General features: G+C 22.8%; 7 protein-coding genes across 7 annotated transcripts; 2 read left to right on the forward strand and 5 right to left on the reverse strand.

Moving 5' to 3' along the window:
• Positions 1-647: 647 nt before the first annotated feature.
• Positions 648-5,160, forward strand: PVVCY_1004290 (adenylyl cyclase alpha, putative; the record flags this gene model as incomplete). Its single annotated transcript, XM_037634488.1, has 18 exons — positions 648-715; positions 834-984; positions 1,129-1,170; positions 1,293-1,391; positions 1,539-1,597; positions 1,873-2,002; positions 2,088-2,175; positions 2,281-2,405; positions 2,580-2,671; positions 2,805-2,891; positions 2,980-3,056; positions 3,190-3,341; positions 3,489-3,755; positions 3,906-4,160; positions 4,290-4,376; positions 4,561-4,635; positions 4,742-4,813; positions 4,897-5,160. The coding sequence occupies 18 exons, from the start codon at positions 648-650 to the stop codon at positions 5,158-5,160; spliced, it is 2,190 nt and encodes a 729-aa protein (XP_037490581.1).
• Positions 5,161-5,452: 292 nt separating this feature from the next.
• PVVCY_1004300 (rRNA biogenesis protein RRP5, putative) lies at positions 5,453-6,697 on the reverse strand (the record flags this gene model as incomplete). The annotated part of the gene is made up of 1 exon (XM_008625878.1): positions 5,453-6,697. The coding sequence occupies one exon, from the start codon at positions 6,695-6,697 to the stop codon at positions 5,453-5,455; it is 1,245 nt and encodes a 414-aa protein (XP_008624100.1).
• Positions 6,698-7,597: 900 nt separating this feature from the next.
• PVVCY_1004310 (mitochondrial ribosomal protein L16 precursor, putative) lies at positions 7,598-8,149 on the reverse strand (the record flags this gene model as incomplete). Its single annotated transcript, XM_008625879.1, has 1 exon — positions 7,598-8,149. The coding sequence occupies one exon, from the start codon at positions 8,147-8,149 to the stop codon at positions 7,598-7,600; it is 552 nt and encodes a 183-aa protein (XP_008624101.1).
• A 1,071-nt stretch (positions 8,150-9,220) lies between these two features.
• On the reverse strand, positions 9,221-9,721 carry PVVCY_1004320 (secreted ookinete adhesive protein, putative; the record flags this gene model as incomplete). Its single annotated transcript, XM_008625880.1, has 1 exon — positions 9,221-9,721. The coding sequence occupies one exon, from the start codon at positions 9,719-9,721 to the stop codon at positions 9,221-9,223; it is 501 nt and encodes a 166-aa protein (XP_008624102.1).
• Positions 9,722-10,841: 1,120 nt separating this feature from the next.
• On the reverse strand, positions 10,842-11,339 carry PVVCY_1004330 (conserved Plasmodium protein, unknown function; the record flags this gene model as incomplete). The annotated part of the gene is made up of 2 exons (XM_008625881.1): positions 10,842-10,940; positions 11,049-11,339. 2 exons carry the CDS (start codon positions 11,337-11,339, stop codon positions 10,842-10,844), a joined length of 390 nt encoding a protein of 129 aa, XP_008624103.1.
• A 1,889-nt stretch (positions 11,340-13,228) lies between these two features.
• PVVCY_1004340 (cytochrome c, putative) lies at positions 13,229-13,880 on the forward strand (the record flags this gene model as incomplete). The annotated part of the gene is made up of 2 exons (XM_008625882.1): positions 13,229-13,334; positions 13,636-13,880. The coding sequence occupies 2 exons, from the start codon at positions 13,229-13,231 to the stop codon at positions 13,878-13,880; spliced, it is 351 nt and encodes a 116-aa protein (XP_008624104.1).
• A 560-nt stretch (positions 13,881-14,440) lies between these two features.
• On the reverse strand, positions 14,441-15,053 carry PVVCY_1004350 (DNA-directed RNA polymerase II subunit RPB4, putative; the record flags this gene model as incomplete). Its single annotated transcript, XM_008625883.1, has 2 exons — positions 14,441-14,519; positions 14,629-15,053. The coding sequence occupies 2 exons, from the start codon at positions 15,051-15,053 to the stop codon at positions 14,441-14,443; spliced, it is 504 nt and encodes a 167-aa protein (XP_008624105.1).
• Between the last annotated feature and the right edge of the window lie 1,964 nt (positions 15,054-17,017).

The raw sequence follows: 17,017 nt of genomic DNA on the forward strand, positions 1-17,017 counted from the left end.
GCCATAGGCAAGCTTGTTCACTTTCTTAAGAGAAAAATAGTTTATTACACAAATTTGATTTTTATAGGAATCAGTAGATCAAGAAAAATATCGTAGGAGTTATAAGAGTATTTTAAAACAAAAAATAAAGGTTATAAATATTTGTAAAAAAAGTGCTAAGCATATCCAGTATAATTTTTACTTTGTTCATTATAAATATTTTATTTATTTTGTTTACACTATAAAAAAATACACACATATATGAAATGTATATATATGTATTATAGAATATACAGTTTGAAGTAATAACACGAAGATTCCACAAATGTCTAAGTTTTTTATATTTGGTTTTAATAATTTTTAGTAAAGACATTTTGTATATATTTTTTGATAAGGTTAAGAGATAAAGATGAAAATAAATATAATATGTACACATCCATTTTTATGATTCCTGTTTCACATTTTCTAGCAAAGTAAAACATTTTATACATAAAACACATAACTTTGCTGTTATATATTTATGTAATACTTTATAGGGGGAAAATATATTGACGGATACACTAACTATTGTTCTCATTATTCTTAATATTGTTGAAACAATATTTCATTTGTCTATTAATACTTCCTATATTTATTATTTTATGTTTTTTGATGTTTTGTCATTAATTATGGTTTTTGGAGACTTATCTATTTGTGAAAATTATGTGTTTAATTATTTGTGTTCCTCTTTTAAAAAGTATAGCAATTTAATTAGAATAAAAAATAAATTTCCATAACATAATCATCCATCCATATAAATATATTAAAATACATCCATATTTTATGCTTAAATTTTTTTGGTGTGATTGGCATAGCTTCTATCGTGTTGAAGACATAAGCAATGAAGAAATATTTTATTTACTGCAATTGTTTAAAGCCTTAAAAGTCACAAAAATATATCGGCTGGTTATCAAAATAATCAAGGATCATACTAAGGACAAATACGAACACCGGAATGAGTGGAATGTTATAATATTTGCATGAACATTTAGCCAAAAACAAGGCAAAAATATAATAAATAGAACAGACTATATAATAAGATCATATATATATATATGCATACTTGTATTCGCCTTTTTCTAACATTCCATTATTTATTTCATTTTTTAGTTTGAAAAAATGGAAAGTATGAAAAATAAACCATATTTGAAGGTAAAAATATATTTATTTATTTATTGCCGAGGGGTATCGCAAATTATTCTATATATTGTACAACCATATATGTATTTGTCTATAGTATGTATATGCTTTTTATGATCTTGAAATTATATTAGGATAATTTAAAATTTACAAATAAAATGCACTTGACTTTGATCAAAAGATTTTTTGTGTCCTTAATTTTTATTATGATATCCTATATATTGATTGAATTGGTAAAGTTATTTTGAATTATATAATATATCAAATGCTGCACCAAAGGGGTTTAGTTAGGGCATAAACAGAACTCATTAGTTTATTATATTTGCAAAAATAAATATGATTTCTCTCTATATATAAATAATTTAATATTATTAATTAAGGCAAGCTTTTCAAAGGGGAATAAAAGTTCAATGAGCTACTTTATATACAACATAGACCGGTTAACAGTAAAAGAAATACAAATATATATTTAGTTAGTTTATTTCTTTTTTGTTTTTTTAAATAGCATTTATCTTATCTTAACTTATCTTATAATATAATTCTTCAATCATTCTTTTAGAACACATTTTGATGACCATTATGAATCGGAATTTTTGAAAGCCCTTCATTTTTATAGTGTATGTTATGAAATATTTCGAAAAAAAAACATAAAATCAGCATATATGTTGGCACAAAAAATACAAACTTGATTCATTAATTTTAGAATATTCAAAGAACAAAAAATGATGAAGAGTATTTAATAAGTTTTAAGTCAAAAAGAAAATTACAAAATTTTGTTAACAAGAAAGAAATTAATATTGGAGAAGAGAAACACATATTATGGGATTTTACAAAATCATCCTATGTAATAATAAAAAATATATAGAGAGAAAACTTATTCAATATTTTTAATAAACATATATGAGTAATATATATGCATGCCCATTTAGGTTGAGATGACAAAATTGTTAGACATGAAAATCCCTAATGAAAAAAATGAGGAAGAAATTGTCCTGGACAGTACAATCCAAAACTCAAGTATATAAAATGGCTAAAATAAAATAAGTGCAGTAAAATAGTCTATAACAAGTATTACTATTGTATTTATTATTATCATTGATGCATTCTTTCTGATTTTTTAAGATAAACTAAGACATTATGAAATAAAAGTTTACAAATCCAAAGATTTTATCTTTTACATAAACATAAAAAAAAAAATAATAAAAAAAATCAAGAATATAGTGATATTAAAAATATTCATTATATTGGTACTTGCATATATATGAAATGAGAGAAAAAATAAAAATTAAATTATGTTTATGAGAAAAAAAGGCAGAAAAAATATGAAGAAACAAAATATCAACCCTTGATATTTATCCATTTACACATTTCATACTTAGATATTTGATTAAACGAAATAATTATTATATTTAAATTTTTAGTTTTCCTTTTTTATGTTGTTTTATTTTTCGGTCGAGCTAAATATTCTCTTGTTTCCAATAGAAAGCATATTGAAAAAGTTGAAACTCATGAAGTAAGAAAATAAAATAAAAATAATATAAATGTATTATTCTAAGGAAATATAGTGAAATATTAATAAATATGTACTTACATAATCATTTAATAGGAGAGTTATTATATATAGACATTTTTATTATTATATTTAGGTCTAATCCAACATTAGCTCTCGAAATGCAAGAGGAGTTACTGAATCATGAATTAGATAATATTTTACGAACTAAGCAATTGAAAAAGTAAATAAAAAAAGCTTTATATCCTTATTTGGTTGGCTATATATTATATATATGTGCGTATATATGTTTTCCATATTTTAAAAATCAGAGAATGCATAAAAGGGAATTATGAAATATTAAAAATGGAAGAAAATTTAATGAAACTTGGGACTTTAATGCTACTTGGTATTCCTACATACACATAAATATGAATAAATATATAGTAGTAAAAAATATATATTTTTGTTTCTTGTATAATACAATAAATAAGGATACGAAATTGTATTAAACTAATATATCTACATATATTTTTTTAAAGGTTTTGGGGAGGCAGGAGCAAAAATAATATCGAAAAATATAAATGACCAAGAAAGAATAAATTTATTGATAAATGGAGAAATTGTATATTCTGTTTTTTCATTTTGTGATATAAGAAATTTCACTGAAATTACTGAAATTCTAAAGGAAAAGGTGTGTATAGTATATTATAACAATTTATATATTCGATTATTTTGTTTATGTAGATTTGGAATGTATTTTTCGAATAAACTGGTAATATAGCTTGTTCCCACCAGTATAATTATATATATTTCCTTTTTTTTATATCTTTTCATTTAGATTATGATATTCATAAATTTAGTTGCAGAAATAATTCATGAGTGTTGTGATTTTTATGATGGATCGATAAACAAAAATATAGGAGATGCATTTTTATTAGTATGGAAATATAAAAAAAATTATTGTTTAAATAAAAGTTTTTCAAATCAAGAATATGCCAAAACAGAAGTACCCTCCTATGAATATTATTCTGAAAAAAAAAAAATTAACAGAATTTGTGACTTAGCTTTTTTATCAACAATAAAGACATTGATAAGATTAAAACAGGTAAGGGTGTGTTACTAGACATCTTATGTTAGAGATATTTAATTTACATATTATACACTAATTCATATATATTTATGAGAATAGTTTATTTAAAATTTTTTTTACATATAAAATATACTACATCATAAATATTTCAAAATAAAAATACAGTCAGAAAAAATAAGAGCGTTCTTGAAAAGCGAGAAAATTGATGAACTTATTAACAAAAATATTATAGAATTAAGTTTTGGTTTACATTTTGGATGGGCTATTGAAGGAGCTATAGGAAGTCGGTATAAAATTGATTTGTCTTATTTATCTGAAAATGTAAATATAGCTAGCCGGTTACAAGATATTTCAAAGATATACAAAACCAATATTATTATATCTGGCGACTTTTACGACAATATGTCTGAGGGTTTTAAAGTGAGTTGCATCGTTTTTCCTTAAAAAATAAAGAGAAACAATGCATAAGTAAATTGAAAATAAAATAGTTAAAAATAATATAATTGCAAAAGTGTAAAATTCACTCTTTTATTATTTTTAAAATTGAAGAAATTGCTTAGGAAAATAGACAGAGTGACATTGAAGGGATCCACAAACCCGTTATATTTGTACACTGTTGATCTGTGCCTAAACAAAGTTAAAACATAATAATTATATGGATGAATACATATATATATTATTTATTATTTTATTTATCAATCACGTGTGGATTATTATACCACTCTTGTTAATTTTTAAGTAGTAAATGTATTTTTGAAAATGAAGAATAAGATATTGAGTAATTTTTTGTAAATATTTTGAATTTTTCGTGCTTATTCAGATCCAAAATGAAAAGACAATAAACAAGTTCAACACCATTGGCTCGGGTTCAAATTCGGATAGGAAAATGACAAAAGTATTACAACTCAGTAGAATATGATGTTGCTTTTATATTAAGGTTATAGAGGAAGTAATATGATCAATAAGTTTAATTGTCGTTGCTTTCTTTCTATTTTTCACAGATTTTCGATGATATAAAGGAAAAAACAGAAAGAAGACGACGAAAAAAGCAGCTATCAAATCTCGACTATGACGTAATATATGCATATGTGTGTACATTAGATGAAATATGTAGCGTGTCATATATACACATATATTTATGATAATTTCATTACAGCTATTTTCAGAATACACGAAAAGCAGCGATATAAGATTAATTAAGGTGGATTATCCAGAGGAATATTTGCATTTATTTGAACAAAGCCTGGAATTGTATTTGAATGGAAAGTGGAGTGAATCAAAAAAATTGTTGGATCATTTAAAAAATAAATTTTATTTTGAAGATAATATTGTTTATCAGTTACTTGACTTTTTGAGCTCAAACAATTTCACCACGCCTTATGATTGGCCTGGTTATCGAATGTTTTTGCATAAGTCATAATTTTTTAATTATAAGAAAAAATAAATAAAAAAAAATGGGAAAAATAATAAATTAAAAAAAGATTTAAATAAATTAAAAGAGACAATATTGTGGCGAAATATATATTTATATACAGCTATCTGCTATGAAGTTTATATATTATGTTGATATTATAAAAACATAATTAGTTAAGGATTATAAAGTAAACAAAAGTGTGTAAAAAGTGAAACATAAAAAGTGTTCATAATAACAAAACAAGGGTAAATTCCACGAAGGAATATATATGTATGCCAATATAAAAATGGGCATAAGCTTATATCAATGAGTTTAAACTTTCTACATAGTCATAAGCTTTTTTTTGAACCATTTTTTGTGTGTTAACACTTCCGTGATTTTTTTCAAATAATAACCATTTTGTAAAAATCATTTTCATAACTCGTGTTTTAAATTTGATTGATGAAAATCGTTCAAATATATTTCGAATAAATTGTAATTCGTTAAGAGTTAATTTTTTAATTTTTTTTTTTTGATTTTCATCATCATTTTCATTTTTTTTTGCCTTTGTTAATGAATTGATATGTATGTCTAAATAAGTAAACCATATATCTGACCGTTTAGGATATTCCTGAATTAATTTTTCAAAATAATTTTTTCCTCTTTCTATATTTGAATATTTATATTCAAAACGTGCCGCATTTATTATTATGTTTAAATGTTTTCTTTTTGGTAATGCATGTAAAGATTTTAATAAAATATTATGAGCGTATTCTTCATCGTTAAGTGTGTTATGCAAAAGTTCTAAATAGCGAGTCCATATTTTTTTTGAATATTTAAATTTTTTAATAGCTTCTTCACATAATTCTTTTAATTCATTATACTTTTTATTCATTTTTAAAATATTCATTGTGTGTAAATATATGCTTTTTTCATTATTCACAAGTAATGCTCTTTTAAATATTTCATTTAGATTATCTCCATAAGCACATTCCATATTTATATAACATAAATATATATTTAGTTTTTCTTCTATAAGATGTATATCAATAGTTTTTAATGCTCTCTCTGCTATATTTCTAGCTTCTTGTATATCCCCTTTTTCTAAATAATAAGCGATGTAACTTATCCATATAGTACTTTTATTTTTTTCAGATACTAACAATTTTTCATAATCATAAGGTTTTACTTTTTCATCATTTTGTCCATTTTCATTATTGATAATTTTATTCTTTAATAAAATATTATTGTTATCATCTTCATCGTAGCTATCAAACTTTTCATCTTCTTCGTTTTCTACTTCGTCCTCTTTATCATGTTTTTCTCCAGTTTTTTTTTTCTTTTTTTTTTTTTTTTTTTTCTTATCTTGGATTTCAGCATATAAACTTAAGTTGCCTCTTTTATTATGATCCTTTATAATAGCTTTCCCTTCAACCTTTTTATTATTTTTTATTTTTACATTATTTTTGTCATTTTCTTTTTCACAAATTTGGTTCTTCCCCTCATTTTGAGGTTCTATTTCCTCATTCGTTGTACCCAATTGATCATCTTCAGCTACTGTCATTTTGTAAACAAATATATCGTTCGATTTTCACTGCAGATTGATGAGTATAAGAGAGGTAACCACAAATCACCCCCTCTCTATGTCATAAATAAGTATATATATTGTTGCATATACCTACTATATGCATACATAAAATGCTATTTTACTCGTCCTATTTTCTCTTTCTTTTTAATGTTTCACCATTATTGATATTAGGTAATATATATATCAGCGAAGCATTGAAAAATATTTATTCTAAAGGATTTTTAAATTCACAAATTTGTTAATTTTAAAACGATAAAAAAAAGTAAAATAAATGGGCGAAAATAAAAATTGTTTTACATTTTAGAGTAATATATGAAAGGTATTATACATAAATTGAATTTTTAAAAAAAATATTTACATATATATATGGAATTTTTGAATATTTAAAAATATAAAAAAACACAAAAAAATAAAATAAAACAAATGATATAAATAAGCAAAATAATACTACTAAAAATGTAGTGGAAATTTTGAAATATCTACAAAAAATAAGTATATAGTATGCATTATTAAAATGGAATATATTACAGCAAAAATATATAGTGCTTATTCTTGTTTTTTTTAAATTTATTATATTTTATTTTCCCATTGTATAACCTTTTAATATGTATGTATTTTATAGTGGTGTTGTTTTCATACTAAAAAAATTTATTAATTCCTTCAATACATAAAATAAATTATTTGTTAAATGAAAAAATGTAATAATGGATATTTATTTTCACTTGGCGATATTTTTATTGTATATCAACATATTTTAGATATTTTTTTAGTAACTAAAATCAAATGTAAATATTGGGTATTGAACAACTTTATGTTATTTTATTATAAAAATATATAGTCACATTTTGTAAATATTTTTCCATTTCTTATGGTGTTCTATGAACTTTGATCATCACCTCTTTTAAATAATTTATTTCTATATTGATTAAATTGTTTCATTTGATCATTTTTAACTTTATTTTGAGAAATATATTTAATATTATTCACTTTGAATATATTATTTTGTGACCTAAAAATGCATGGAATAGCTACTTTAGCTGCAGCTTTTTTTAAAACTTTATAAACTGAGTCATCAAAGCCTAAGGAAACAAATGGGCTAATTGTTGGTATATGAAAAATAGCTTTTCCTGATGGTACTCTAGCAACAAAATAGTCAATTATTCCTTTCCCTTGCCCCATTTTCGTTCCATCTGGTTTTTTCGTTACACTATATGTAGCATGGACATTAATAAAATACTCTTTTTTTTTCCCTAAATATTTACGTATAATTTGTTTCATTTCTTCTAATTTTTCACCCCTTATCCTTTTGGGACACGCCGCTATAAGTGATTTCCCGATTTTTATGTCTGGCTCATTAAGCGGTGTTATTCTTCCTTTGGGCGCTTTTAGCCGAACGGGCAATGGACTCTTATAAATTATTGGAGGCATTTTGATTAATCATGTGGCATATGTATAAGTGCATATATATATTTATAAATGTACGTGTGATACCGAAAACTGGTATTACTCTACTTTTTGTTTGAAAAAAAATTATTTACACATAAATTTTGTAAGACGCCCTGAGAATATATGTGTATACAAGGCTATTTAATAATATATACCCCATTAACATACTTTAAAATGGTCACTTATAAGTTGTTAAAGGATGTTATATTAACGAATGTTAAATAGTGGCATTATTACTGATTTACTTTGTTTCATATTTATGAGAAAGCAACACAAACTATGCTCATTTTATAATTATATATTTATTCATAGATAAACAATACGCATACACAATTGATCGAAGCTTGTTTTATTCATTTTCCATCTTTGTTGATTATCAAAATTTTTTTATAAATAATTAAATTCTGGTATTTTTCATGCTTCCAAATCTTATATCTTTGATTATTTATTAAAACTTATAGTTATCACATCCTTAAAATTAGCAATTCACGCTATTTTAAATAACATAATGAAAACAAGAAAAATTGGTCGTTTTTATATTTTTTGCAAAACTAATTCATAAAATGAAGAATATAACTATTACTATTTTATCGTAGGCCGTTTTTTTTTCGAAAGATTTTAATATTGCTCCAAAAATATGAATGTATTGTCATATATATATATTTTTTTTTTCTCATTGCTAATTATTTATTCACCTATGATGTAAGCTGAAATAAGTTTCATTTCATTTTTTTTACGAAAAAAGTATTTACAAGTGTTTAGATTTATGAGTATGTTTTTAAAGTAAATTAAAAAAATAGTATAAAATGTTCGGAAAAGCAACAAAAAAACTATATATGTACGTAAATTTACTACTAACTAATTATGGCGATGTATGTTATTAATAATAAGAATATATGTATTATATGGTATATGTAAAATCATTTTTTCGTATAATGATACATTCTTCATATATAATTCGGACTAAGTTACACACAAAAAAAAACAATTTTTTCTTTTAATATTTTTTGATAAATAAATACTTCCTTATAATAATACAGTATTAACACATAATTAACAATAACATGAACAGCTACATTCTTCGGTTTGAACTCCTGTTACACTTTTACAGGAAGAAAAACATTCTACTGGTCCATTATCAGCGCTATTACTATCAGATTTTGTTGCTGATTTTGATCCCTTTGCATGTGCGCCTATATCAAGACTATGTCGTTGGGTGTTATTATCAGATCTTGAAGATGCCTTAGGGCCGGCCAATGGATTACTACCATCACCTTCCAAATATTTGTATCCTTTGCTAGCATTTCTATATTTCATTGAAAAGCCTGTTTTATTTTTACAACTGCATTCACATTCACAAAAGTTTTCTGGTAAACATTTTACACACTCTTGGCCTGTTGTTTGGGGTTCAAATATTTCTGCTGCTGAAAAGTTCTTTACATTATTATTATGGGGATATGTGCTTACTATATTTCTTATGGAATGTTTTCTTGTTCCTTCAGCTTTTATTATTAAGAAAAGGAGGGGAATTAAAAAAAGTAATATTCTTTTCATTTTGACTAATATAAAGTGTATTAAAAAGGGTATATATATAAGCAGAAATATATCGCTAAAAAGTATATATATTATGTATAGAGGGAAATATGTAGACAACCTTTAAAAAAATTATTTAATAAAAAAACATAAAAAAAATTAAATATGTTATATATATATTACGTTATTTTTTCAAAAGAGCAATTGAAATACAAAAAAGTAAGAAAACGAAAAAAAGACAAATAAGAGAACAAAATTTATTAAAGACAAAAAGCAAATTATAAAAATATAGAAAATAAATAAATAAAATAATATTAATAAATTAATATAATTTAAATTAATTTATTGAAAAGATAAAATTATTAAAAAATGAAAAAAACAATTTACAAATTTCCCAATTTTCTATTTTAAAATTGGCTATAATTTTTTTTTTTATAAATAGCTATATATCTTATTTTATAGTTGATTGAATAAAACAACCGTATTTCTTTAAAAGTTATATATTGTTTAAGTATAAAAATTGAAAATATAAAACTCTCCAAAAAAAAAGAGAGAAATAAAAAAATATTATAAGTTCAAAAAAAAGGCTATTTATATGCATAAAATATGTAGAATTATTCTATGCATGGCATATTTTTTTTTTTTTTAACGAAACAACTAGCTAAAATTAAAAAGACATTTTATTTATAAAAAAAATTATGTTATAATATACTTATATATTATTATTTATTTTATTAACATATAATTTCAAATAATCATAGTATACAGATAATATAAAAATGGCTTTCTTTTTTTTATTTATAACTTTATAGACATTTATGTAGATCCATAAATCATTGTATTTTTTTTTAGGATAAAAATTAGTGATTTAGATAGCTGCTTCAAAAAATAAAAAGCTAGTGAAAATTGTCAAAAATATTAGGCTTTTCTTTAGATACATTGTAATTTAAAAAGTAAAAAGTTATGTTATTCTTCACTTGTGGTATGCACACGAAAATAAAGATAACTAGAAAATCAGATTATATATAAATATTTGTCTTTTAGGATTTTTAATCATTGTTCATATACAAATTGATTTAAATGATCACTGGTGATGAAATCTCTTGAATAATATACGCTTTGGTATTTTTGTTTTGTCTCCTTATGTCCAACAGCATAAATAGCCCTTTTTTTTAGCATTTTTAAATATGGGGTCCATGTATTGAACAATATGATTTTTTATTAAATAAGGTGTATTAAACTGAAAAATAAAAAAGCGAATGAATATATATATGCTTATGTGCTTACCATATTTTACTTTAAAACATTTAGTATAAATGCATCATAAATAAATTTATCAAAAACATACACTTGATGGCAAGAATGAATTTTCATCAAAGGTAAAATTAAAAAAATTTTTCACAGGTTTAAAATTATGGTCGTTCACTGGAGAATTAATATTATCCAGGTCGAAATCGAATTCGTCTATTTCATTTAATTCTATTTGATCATTAATAGAATTTGTATATATTTCATGCCTTGTCTTATTTTTATCGTTTGTTATTTTTGGCTGGTATTTTTCACCAATTTTTAGTTCATTTTTATTACTTTCATATTCTGCATTATTACCGCCATAGTTTTCATTGGATACATTATCCATTTTTTATATTTTTAAAACATTTAATAATATAGTTTTTATGTTTTCAATACGATAATTTAGAAGGTATGGAACTTTTTTTTATGTAATATTAATTGAAGAAATTCTATTAATTTATATTTTTACATATAGCTTGTTATAATTAAGTTAAACATCATAAATTTTGCATATCATTGTATGATATATGGATTTTATAGATAGTATAAATGCTCTAACTAAACACATATGCTTGTCTTTTCCTTTGTTTTTTATTTTTTATAAATATTTTTCTTTTCATCATAAATGTTTTTGCACATTATGATTACATTTGCGATAAATATGGTTTGTAAAATAAATAGTATTTCTTTTAGGAATATATGGCATTCATATAGCATTGGATGCAAAGGAAATTTTAATAGTAAACGCATATAGTGTGTGCAAAGACAATAAAAAAATATTAAAAATAAATGTGGGTATCTTATTTAATATAAAAGTGTTTCATTTTGGTATATAAAAACAAAAATATAGAATCAGTTTTTTATTAATAAATCCTTTTTTGTGTATTTTCGGGTGCTGTATAATAAGAGCTCGACAATATGATGAAGAAAAATATAAAGATGAAAAGCTATAAGATATTTGTGCATCACAAATATTAATATATCTTAATTTTATTTATATAATTATGTGTATGACTTTTTATTATTATTTAATGGTTAGGCTAAAAGTGTTATGATATAGCATCTAGCTATAGTCAGATAAAACAGTTTTTATTGGTGAACTCACAAATAAAGCATATCTTGCCATTATGCAGAGGAATCGAGCTCAAAGAGCAACATCGCGTGTTTTTATAGGCAAGTATATAAGAAATCGAAAATTTTAATTGGCATATACGGTTAAACAATTCAAATACTTATGCATAATAAGATTCGAACTTATTTAGCAAATTAGTTGTGTATTTTTGTTTTTTTGGAACGGTCCTAAAGACAAGATAGAATATTGATTCAGAAGAAGATGTTATTTGTAATATATTGTTTCTCTTTTTTGAGCAATTTTTCATCCTCATTATGAGTGAGAGATGCTTTAGGATCTTTTTGAAAATTGGGTTTTCAATTACTACATGTAGTAATAATTAAATTTTTATTTTCTTGTTTTTATGGTACTTATTTCCGTGTGCAAATGTAGGGGAAATTGCATCAATGGAAATAAAGAATGTGTTTAGATATTTTCCTTTTTTTAATTTTAAACCGTTAAAATAATTTAATAAATTGGTATGTTTGCTACTTTTTGTTATGTTTTAATTTCATGTGTAATAAAACAAAACCTCAATATATGTATTCTTTAAAGTAAAAAAAAACAATTATATGCCCATGCTAAGAAAATAAATATTTTTATTGTGTATTAAATTGGAAAAGTAAACACATATGGCATGGAATAATTATTCATCCTTTTTTTTGAAAGATATTGTATATATTTTAATTTATAAAAAATTATCATTTCCAAAAAAAAAAGTTACATAAACGCATTTAAAGCCAAACATAGTATCAAATATTATTACACAATATATACGTAAAATGCCCATGTTGTACCCATTTAAAAATTATGGTACAAATTATATAAATGCTCATATGATATAATTTTTTTTTTACATTTGTCATTTTTAATAGTAATGCCTCTATAAAAAATTATATATTTTTTATTGTAAGTAAAATCTCTTTCCCTTCAAAACAGTACATACAATTATATTATATATATAATATTTATTTGTATATTTATGATTGAAAAAAATATTATACATTTTTAAAGTCGTTAGTTTGAATTTAATTACGTTTTTTATCATTTAATGAACAAAATATAATTGATAAAATAAATTAATATAAAATATTAATTTTTATTATTTTTAAAATTCATAAAAAATGTCCCAAAGACCAGAGCCTCAAGTTGATGTCCCTCCTGGTGATTATAAAAAGGGAGCAAAAATTTTTAAGGCAAAATGCGCCCAATGCCACACAATGAATAAGGGTAATATATTTTTATCTTATGTATATATTTTTTTTAATGATTGTGAACAAGCATTTATATAGGTCAATGCCCTCATAAATGTATTTTTTTATGAATATGATAAACTTGCATATGTGTATACATGTGTCTGTATGGACATATAGATATAGATATGATGGTTTGACATGTGGCCATAAGTCTATATTTATGTATTCCAACAAATATTATTAGAGTATACATATGAAACCCGTTTTTTTTCATAACAATTTTGTATTAACATTTTTGCAACTGTTTTAATTACAATTTTTTTTTTGATTAAAAGGTGGAGCTGTTAAACAAGGGCCAAATTTATATGGATTTTATGGTAGAAAATCTGGAGAATCTGATTTTCCATATTCAGATGCAAATAAGAATTCTGGTATAGTATGGTCTGATAAGCATTTATATGAATATTTACTTAACCCCAAATTATATATTCCAGGAACGAAAATGATTTTTGCTGGTATAAAAAAAGAAAAAGAAAGAGCAGATTTGATTGAATATCTCAAAAAGGCTTCGTCGGAATAAGCCAAAAATAAAAAAAAGTGGCAAAAAAATGAGATACAAATAAAAGAAAAATATAAAATTTAATTGATAAGACAAAATTTAAAAAAAGTGAAAGAAAATAATAATACCCTTTTTTATTTTTTTGTATTATTTATTTTTATTTTGACCTTGTTTTATCAAATTATGTAATAAATACCAGACTATAATTTATTATGTGCAATCATGAAAAACCGATATGATTCTATAAAGTTTTATTATATCTGGAATTAATACATTTTATGTATAAATAATATACATATTTAATATAAAAAATTTGTTTTACTATTTTATGTTGATATATTTTTGAAACATGTTATATCTATTGTTTTTTAAAATAAAAATAAATAACATTATACCCCTCGTTAAAATTATTTAAATACATTTTGGAGTATTTATAAACTTAAAAAAAATATATATATATTTCTTTAATGGCTATTTAGTAGACATACAAAGGAAAGAACATGGATAATATTATGTTTCCATATTCGAAAACAATCAGACATATTTATAATATGCAATATGATTAATCCATGGATACATGTCTATGCCATTTCAATAGATTTTGTAATATGCACATCCTTTAACAAATTTAAGATATGTTCGATTTTGCTTTCTTCACACCTAAAAGAGAAAAAAATAATTAAAATATGTATATCGTTTCGTAAACAATTGCACACAGACATTAATGTAATTATCTTTTGAATGTAAAATAAAAATATTTGTAGCATACTTTTTATCATCATAGTTCATAATAACATATAGATCAACAAAATTAATACACTTGATATCAATCATTTGTATTTTTTCTTTCTTATCTATATTATAAGCATTTATATTTTTAAAAAAATTGACAATTTTATTAAAAGTTTCATCAATTATATGTTTAATTTCTTGGTAATTTTTACTATATAATTCTTTTGATATTAAATGTGGATTTGTGTCAATAATATATTTTTGTAAGTTTTTATATAATATTTTATCTGACACCAATTTTATAAAATTCTTTTCATATATATCTTTAAATGGATCATCTGTTTTTATTATCAACTTACTGCATAGATATTTATCTATGTTTTTTGAATATTCCAATTCCTTTTTAATTACCACAAATGCTTCGAATTTAGTTATATATTCATCTTTTCCTAGAATTTTCATCTTTGTATTTTTTTTTCAAAAGATTTATTCACAGTATTGGTAATTTATATGGTGACAAAAAATGGGAAGTGTTACAAAACAATTAGCTGGTTTTGTGTGGCAGCCTAGATGCATATTCATGTATACATGGTTTTGTTCTTTGTTTATTTTACTTATATGTTCATGCAGGATTCATATTGATAGGGAAAATAGCTGGAAGTATATAGCAAAAATTATGACAAACTTGATTATATATATTTGGCATTATTAAAAAAATTTCAACATTTTCTATAACTTCCTTGTAGTAAAAAGAAATAGAGAAGTATTGATGCCCGTTCTTTTCCTTTCCTTTCCTTTCCCTTTTTATAATATATTATTTTTTATTATGTATTTTTAAAAAATATATAAATTTTTGTTTTTTAAAATACATAAAATCGGTTGAAAATTTTGATACGTGCTTAATCATTTGAAATGATACTTTAAAAATCGGATATTATATTTACACCTCTTATCATTTTATTTTAGAAAAATTTGGAAAAATAATATTTTGTATATAGGAAATTTTAGGATTATTTTGATGATAATATATTTGTTATATTTATTCAAAGCCTATATTATGTTTTTACTAAATAAATACAAGATAGATATGCATAAATATTTTTTGTTTTGTATGGAGGTATGCAATATGAGGTAAGCATCCCTAAATTGTGTTTGATCTGATGAAAGATATTATTAAAAGAAGTTATAGAAAAAAACGATGGTATTAAACCTTTCATTTGGTGTAATTTTTTATAAAATATAAAAAATGAGATGGATGATATGAAATTATTAGATGGTTCTATTTATACGTTTTTGAGGGTAATAATAATATAGGCAGATCAATAATCCTATGAAAATGTAGAGTATTTTGAAAAAGATGTATAATAGGGGAATACTTATTTAGAGGTTTATATATAATAACAGTAGTGCTGTTATTTTAAATTCTATGTTTTATATGATAAGGCATGTGCAAACTGTTTTAAAGAATAACTACTTTAATTTTGTAGGAGAAATATTAAAAAGAGTAATTAAATATATGCAATATGCTGAAAAATATAATATAAATTATGTATTTATTGCATATACATATGCTAATAGAAAATAGAATACGAGTGCAAATATAAAGTATTATCAATTTTTCAGTTTATATGCAAATAATTGTTGACAAATTAAAAGTGGTATTATCATATTAAATGTCTTCCAACTATCATAAAGTAGTCATGTTCTGAATGTTTTTTTAAGCCAACCTTGTTAGGAGTTTATTGAAGGAAATGTGTTCATATTAAAATTCATAATGCAGTTTCTATCATGTTTGTTATTATTTAAGAAAGCTGAAAAAATATGTAGACATTCAGACTAAATGTGTATGCATATCTCTATACACATTTGCAGTGCTTTTAATTATACCTTTTTGTAGTGTATTTTCTTTTTTACTGTTTAAATTACTTCTTTAAAAAGTTTTTAAGAATGTAGATATTCATTTTTCATGAAAATTATAAAGGGAATTAGGCATAGTAACATTATTTTATCCTATTTATTTACTATATTTCGCATAATAATTCCATTTTATTTTTTTTACATTTTAACATAATATTTTCTATTATGCTTATACTTCTTTAAGTATATTTCTCTATTTTTATTTCCATATCTTTTGATGCATTTCTTCCCTATTTTTTTAATGCGTATATTTTTTAAACAAAAAATGCCCGTAATAGCGATCATGATACATTTAATGGATGAACTATCTTTCCGTTTTTAAAATAAAAAATATAAGAAATAAAAAATATAAGAAATAAAAAATATAAAACAAGGAAAAGCATTAAGGATTATTAAAAAAATGGCAACTGTATTAAAAGGAAATAAATGAAATTAATAATTTTACGTTTGCTGCTTGTCTATATTTTTATATATTTTATTATTATTTATTTTTTTATTGTATTTTAAAT

Source organism: Plasmodium vinckei (assembly GCF_900681995.1).
Source record: "Plasmodium vinckei vinckei genome assembly, chromosome: PVVCY_10".
Classification (NCBI taxonomy): domain Eukaryota; phylum Apicomplexa; class Aconoidasida; order Haemosporida; family Plasmodiidae; genus Plasmodium; species Plasmodium vinckei.